The 6,618-nt window shown below is 43.0% G+C and overlaps 1 protein-coding gene across 1 annotated transcript; it reads left to right on the top strand.

Annotated features, from left to right (window-relative positions):
• The first annotated feature begins 1,954 nt into the window (after positions 1-1,954).
• On the top strand, positions 1,955-2,930 carry LOC121999268 (chaperone protein dnaJ 20, chloroplastic-like). The gene has a single exon (XM_042553972.1). It carries the CDS (start codon positions 2,092-2,094, stop codon positions 2,626-2,628), a length of 537 nt encoding a protein of 178 aa, XP_042409906.1. The 5' UTR covers positions 1,955-2,091; the 3' UTR covers positions 2,629-2,930.
• Positions 2,931-6,618: the final 3,688 nt, after the last annotated feature.

Here is a 6,618-nt window from a genome sequence, read left to right as displayed (position 1 = left end):
GGCCGGACATATGCGGTGGTTTACTTGGGGAGATCTTCCATCACGTGCTTTGTGGAGACTATTAGCAGTTACCTTATGGCTTTGGCCGAGCGGGAAGTCCGCTCGGCCACGCGGCCTTTTCCACTGAGCGCCGGAACCCTGACTTCGACAGGGCGCCTTTAACCATCAGCCGAATATCGTCCGGTCGGCCAGCCGCTCGGACCCCTCCCTCTCCGGATGTTCAGTTCCACCGGGTGGCCGGCCGGCCGTCTGGTCGGACCCGACCCTCTCTGGATGGACAACTGCCACTGTGACTTCCACGTGGCATTGACTCCACAGGGCGGGGTCCCCTGTTCTTACTACCGGATCACCTCTGAAGTTTAATTAATGTTAATATGCTTTTAATATTTTTATTTTGTTGTCAAAACGTCTCTTCGTTCTCAATAAATAAATGATATGATACATAATAATGGGGTCCGATAAAATCAAGTAGTCAGAAGTTAAGGGATGTGACAGTTAGAAATCAAGGGGATATGACAGTCAGAAGTCAAGGAGATGTGACGGTCGGCGGTTAGAGAAAGGAGAAGTAAGACTGTGGGATTACGTCAGCAATATGGTTTCCGATCGAGTTCTCGTAGACCAGGACTCCAGATCAAACACCTTGGTCTAAAAAATGGGGGGTAGTTGGAGTAAAATCTGACCTGGATTCGCTTGGTTGGGTTTTCGCGACTCGGTTATATCCAGGCCTGATTCACTCCGTGAGCTAAATCCCGATCAATCAACCCTCCGGTCAGCTCCTGGATGATCTCACCACACCTCCCGATCCCCTAAGATTTGGGGCAGATGTTATACCCAACAAAACAGCCTGAGCTACCCCATTCGTTTCCGGTCGGGCCAGAAGGTCGGGACATGAGGTGATACACGACAACAAGGTCAGGGAATCGTAACCGCCTGTTAAAGAATAAGTGCTGAATGTCAGGAAATATTCCAATAGTCTACTGTCACCTGTGAATGGAATTTTCTTTCAGTCTATAGGAGGATGCCACGTGTCCTTCATCACCCGACAAGTCTTGACATCTGATATTCTCTGACATCAGGTAGGCTCTAGAAGGTACACACTGTCGTATAAAAAGGGAGGTTCTCTCTCTTGCGCAGGTACGCTCTCTTGCATATTCGTACTTGTTTTCTACTTTTCTTTTTTTTTTCCCTTCGTACACTGTTCTTTTAGGGGAAAAGTACTTGACTTAAGCGTTGGAGGGTCTGTTCCGAGGACTTTTTCTCTGATTTCTGATCTCTAATGTGCTGTGTGTTTGTCTGAGTGTGCGCAGAGCTCAGGTACTACCGATTTAGTCACCGTTATCCGTCAGCACCGCATGAGGATTTGCTCATACGGATACATACAGTAAGAATGTCATAGTCGTTTCTCCGTCAATACCAGTTCATCCGATTTTTATCTGATTTAGATTTTGAAAAAAAAAAAATAATAAATAATTTAGACGATTATTTAAAAAGGCAAAATACTCATTACGAATATCAAATTTAGATACTAAATGGATTTTCTAAAAGAATATTTATAAAAGACCGCAGGAGAACATTTCTCAATCCGATGTCCGTTTTATTTTTCTCTGCGGGCGCAAATTGGCCGCGGTATGAGGTATCGAGTCGGCGCCTCGGCGGATTCATTAAAATCCAACCCGTGACAGTGTCAGCTGGTAAAAAATTCCACAAGTAGATCCACAAAGTAGCTCGCGTGGGAGAGAAATTCGCTGGATCTGGACATAAATGTAAATAAGATATCAAAAGATGCGACCGTCGCGTCTGCGTGAGGACGGCACGTGTAATTGACGGTAACGGTCCTTCCTACCAACTGTTATCTGCCTATTCTTATCCAGATCATCTCCTTGCTTGCGTTGCAAACTTACCAGCTTCGAGTTCCAGAAGCCTTCCGAGTTACAATTCGTGACGTGTCCTCTTCTCCATGATTAGAGGTTGTAGATGACATGTAAGCAGCTCGTGAGTTATCTCCATCTCTCTATAAATCTCCATGACCATCTCTCAAACTACTTCGTCATTTAGATCCCTAAATTGCAACACTAGATTCTCTCAAACAAAATGGCAGCTTTGGCTCTTTCATGTCCCTCTAATTCCTTGTACAGATCTTCCTTCGCCCCAATCCCTGCCAAATCAACAGTGGCCGCTGCTCCTCGACTCAGGGTCTCTGCCTCGGCCACGGACACGATGTACGACCTTCTCTCCGTGTCGCGGACCGCCGGGCCAAGCGAGATCCGCGCGGCGTACCGACGGGTGGCCCTGCGGTGGCACCCGGACGCGTGCCGCTCCGCCGGGGAGGAGCGCCGCTACGCGGAGCGCTTCATGGAGGCGCGAGAGGCCTACGAGGTGCTGTGCGACCCCGTCCGCCGCCGCGATTACGACCTCGCCCTCTCCGGCGACCGCTGGGCTGCCGCCGTCGGCGCCGGCCCGGCCTTCCGCGAGGGGCGCCATCGCCGGCGAGGAGGCGCCGCGGTGTCGTTTGGGAACTGGGAAACGCAGCTGGACGGGCTCCGGCGGCGGTCGGCAGTGGGGGAAGCCGGCGAGGAGGAGGAAACGTGGGGCGGCCGCGTGCGCCGGGCCCGCGGCGCCGCCGTCTAATGGATCGAGCCTTTTGGCGGCGTTTGGCATCGATTGGACGGCTCCGATCGGGTGACTCCTGAATCGATTCGCTGGCGGCGGCTCGATGGAAGGAACGACCTATCTTCGAATCGACAAACAAGATCTCGAAATATTCAATAGATTCAAGAATGACGGCGAAAGGATGGGATCAAGATCACGAATCTTGCGTTGGATATGTGAATGAAAATAAAGGTGGATGGGAATAGCTTGTGTATGAAGATCACAAATGTATAGACAGAAATTAAATTCTCTCTTACACGTCGATGCTGGATTTTACTGAATCATATTGATTCATATGCGAGTATCGAATGTGGACAGATCGGGTAAATTTTGTTTAAGTAAAATAATTAATATTTTGTCACATGAATATACTTTTACTACTACTCAAGTGCTCAACGGATGCATTATCCATTAATGGCGTATCCATGATCTCTCAAATGAAAATGAAATGGTCGACTGACATTTTAATCCGGTAAATAGTCTTCAATCGACCATTTAACATAGCCAAATGGGAATTCAATCTGGTAAATTGTCTTTAATCGACATAGCTAAATGGGAGACGCTCTTAGTGGGAGATGCTCTTATATGAGAAAACTAAATTTAACAAAAAAAACAGAGAAGATAAGCGAAAGCTATAATAAAGAAGACAATCTCCATCCGCTTGTATTTTTCCTCACTTTCATCCTGTCCTAGTAGCAATTTTTATTTAAGGGAAAATTTACATACAGTCTCCATTGATAAATATAATTTTACATGTAGTTTTTATTGGAATAAATTTTTATTTTCACTCTCTAATCAAATATACTTACCTAATTGCTCTTGATATTTTAAGTATAAAAGGTCTAAAAATGAATATAATTCTCTTAAATTCAGTACATTAAACTAGAGTCTAATATATTTTCTATCAAATTGATTATGATTTTTTTTCCACCTCAATTGGATGAAAAATATACTAGATTTTTTTTTAAATGGTACTCAATTGGATAGAAAATATACTAAATTTTCTTGAAATTGTGCTGAATTTAAGAGGAGTTATATTAAGTAGGAAAAAAGTCGTACTCAATTTAATAAAAAATATACTCGATTCTATTTTAAAGTGCTGAATTTTATAGGAATTATACTCATTTTTAGACTATTTATACCAAAAAAATACAAAGGGCAATTTTAATAGAAAATATGTTGGATCGAGACGCGCTAGAGGGGGGGGTGAATAGCGCTCGCGGCTAATTCGTTTGATTCGTAAAACACTCGAGTAATTAAAACGCAGCGGAAAATAAGAAAGCAAGCACACAGAGACAGGAGGATTTACTTCGTTCGGAGCCTTGATCGACTCCTATTCGAAGGCCCGCGATCCTTGATCGCTTTCCGTGGGACAACTTAAGCGTAAACTATCATTATCAATTCTTGAGAAACGACCTTTGACAATTACGTAGAGATGTTATACGCTCATTATCTGTGCTATGCCTTGGGGCATAGATGATTCCATATAGAAGAAGATATTTCAAGTGGTCCGCCTTTATGCCCTTACAAGTTCAGCCGCCAAGGTCAGCCTTGAACCCCAAAATTTATCCCTGTTCCTGCGCTGTGATAACCTCCGCTGACTGCTGCTTATCCTAACCTGAAGGCGCCTTCATCAAAGCTCCAAGGCGCCTTCAATGGTCCAAGGCGCCTTCAATCCCTATGAAGGCGCCTCTAGCTCCACTTCGCAGCCAACTTCAGGTTTTGCACCCGAGGCGCCTCCAAGCTCCATGGAGGCACCTCGGACACTGTTCATCCGAGGGAAAACATCATTATTTTGTACCTACAAGATATGTTAGTCCCAAACAATATCCTGCAATACAAAGTTAGCATAAAACAACAGTATAAATATGATAAATAATATTATGACAGTCTCCGGACTGTCCGGGTCTGAGGTCGACCTGACGCCTACTGTTCCCTCTACGGGGAACGCGTCCTCACCTACTCCACTCAGGAGATTTACCTGCTGCTAGTGCGATCCTCCAGATCGACTAGACTTTTGCTCAGCACTCGATACTTCCGGACTTTCTGCTGGACATCCGCTTCCCGGCTAGTCCAGTCTTTCACCTGGTTCCCGACACCAGGACTTTCCACCTAGGGTTACCACCCCCTAGGACTTTTTGCCTGAAGTCATCGACCTGCCAAGACTTTCCGCATATGGTTACCAACCCCTATGACCTAGGGTTACCACCCCCTAGGGTTTTCCCTTTGCCTAACCACAGCTAGGACTTTTCTCCACCTAGGGTTACCACCCCCTAGGACCTAGGGTTACCACCCCCTAGGGTTTTCACCTGCCTAACCGCAGTTAGGACTTTCCTGAAACACTCATTCAATATGTTAGATGACAGAGAATCTTAACTTTGAATCCCTTTGCCATTATCAAAACTTAGGTTCGATCGTCGGATGCTTCCTGCACCAACAAAATATACTTGAATATACTAGATTTTCTTTAAATGATACTCAATTGGATAGAAAATATACTAGATTTTCTTTAAATGATACTTAATTGGATATAAAATATACTAGTTTTTTTAAATAGTATTGAATTTAGGAGGAATTATATTAAAACGGAAAAAAAACATGCTCAATTCAATAGAAAATATACTCGATTTTAGTGTAAAGTGCTAACTTTAAGAGGAATTATATTCATTTTTGGACCTTTTGTACCTAAAACATCTGAGGAGCAATTAGGTAACAATATTTGCATGAGGAAGTTGAAGCAAATAAAACTTTGCATGCAGGGAGTGGAAACAAAGTTTTTTATGAGTGGGGATTGCCTGTAAACTTCAAGTTGTGATTGAGGATTTTTCTCTACTTTACTCTTTATTTAATAGAATATCTGTAATAATATTCGAGTATCTTTTAATTCGTCACGACCATCAGTACACGGCGAGAATCACAATTTATCATTGTATTTACGATAACTTCGATGCACAACTAGAGGAGGGGTGAATATGTTTTAAGGACACTCGTCATATGTAGGCTTCGACATCATGTCTTCCTGATTCAAGTAATCGAGCGATTTCACTCTCAACTCGGTTGCAACATCCAATGGGGAATACTACCCGAGCACTTGGCACTCAGGTGATAATCAAGAGTCGTCAGGCACATGCAAGGCCGACTCAAGCCTATTTGGGAGCCTAAGCGAAATTTTTTTTTTAGACATTTGACGCTGTTTAAAAAAAAATCCCTCATCTTTTTTCATTTAGACTTGAACCAAAAATCATGATTTAAATTTTTTTAATAAATTAAATATTAATTTTAAAAAATATTTTTTATACAATTTAATTTTCTCACTTTTAGATGTAAAATTATTAATTAAACTTTCATATTCGAGATAACCTAATTAAGAGAAATATAAGTTTTACGATATTAAATAGAGTATTATTATTAGATATAAAAATAGACGTAGTAGTAGAGTCGGAGCAAGAATCGAACGCAATCGGAAGCTCTAATGCATGTGTAATAGCTCGTATGTACTTATATGTAAGTGTCTAGTCGAGACTGCCTTATAAAGGGCTTGGATGACGTCTGCCATAAGTATGGAAGGCACCTTTAATAAGGCAAATCCTATCCCGAGAAAATTGGCACTTATCTGTGATCGATTCCAAAAGTCATCCTGCGGAGGACGCCTTCCATAGCCATGGAAGGTGTCTTCTATGAACAGTACCGAGACACCTTCCATAGCCATGAAAGGCACATTCAGGCATTGTTCACCCGAAGGTAGACTTACTTTCTTGCTTGCCTTGCATAAAATGTGTTAGTCCAAATATCCTGTAAGACAAGTGTTAGTACAAATAATAAATAATAGTAATTAGACTTGTCTCTTCGAGACCAGAATTTAGTCAAGATCTCAGTCTAGGGATGCCAAATAGAACTAAACTGGATCGTCGCCTATTGTCCCTCAACTGGGACACGTCCTCACAGTCACTCTCCTCTAGTACTTACCTT

This window comes from Zingiber officinale, chromosome 1A, assembly GCF_018446385.1.
Source record: "Zingiber officinale cultivar Zhangliang chromosome 1A, Zo_v1.1, whole genome shotgun sequence".
Classification (NCBI taxonomy): domain Eukaryota; kingdom Viridiplantae; phylum Streptophyta; class Magnoliopsida; order Zingiberales; family Zingiberaceae; genus Zingiber; species Zingiber officinale.
The sequence above is the reverse complement of the archived record's forward strand: the minus strand, read 5'-3'. Positions and strand labels throughout refer to the sequence as shown.

Excerpts from the sequence above, each read along its gene's own strand:
- LOC121999268 (XM_042553972.1), top strand. The coding sequence starts at position 2,092 with ATGGCAGCTTTGGCTCTTTCATGTCCCTCTAATTCCTTGTACAGATCT.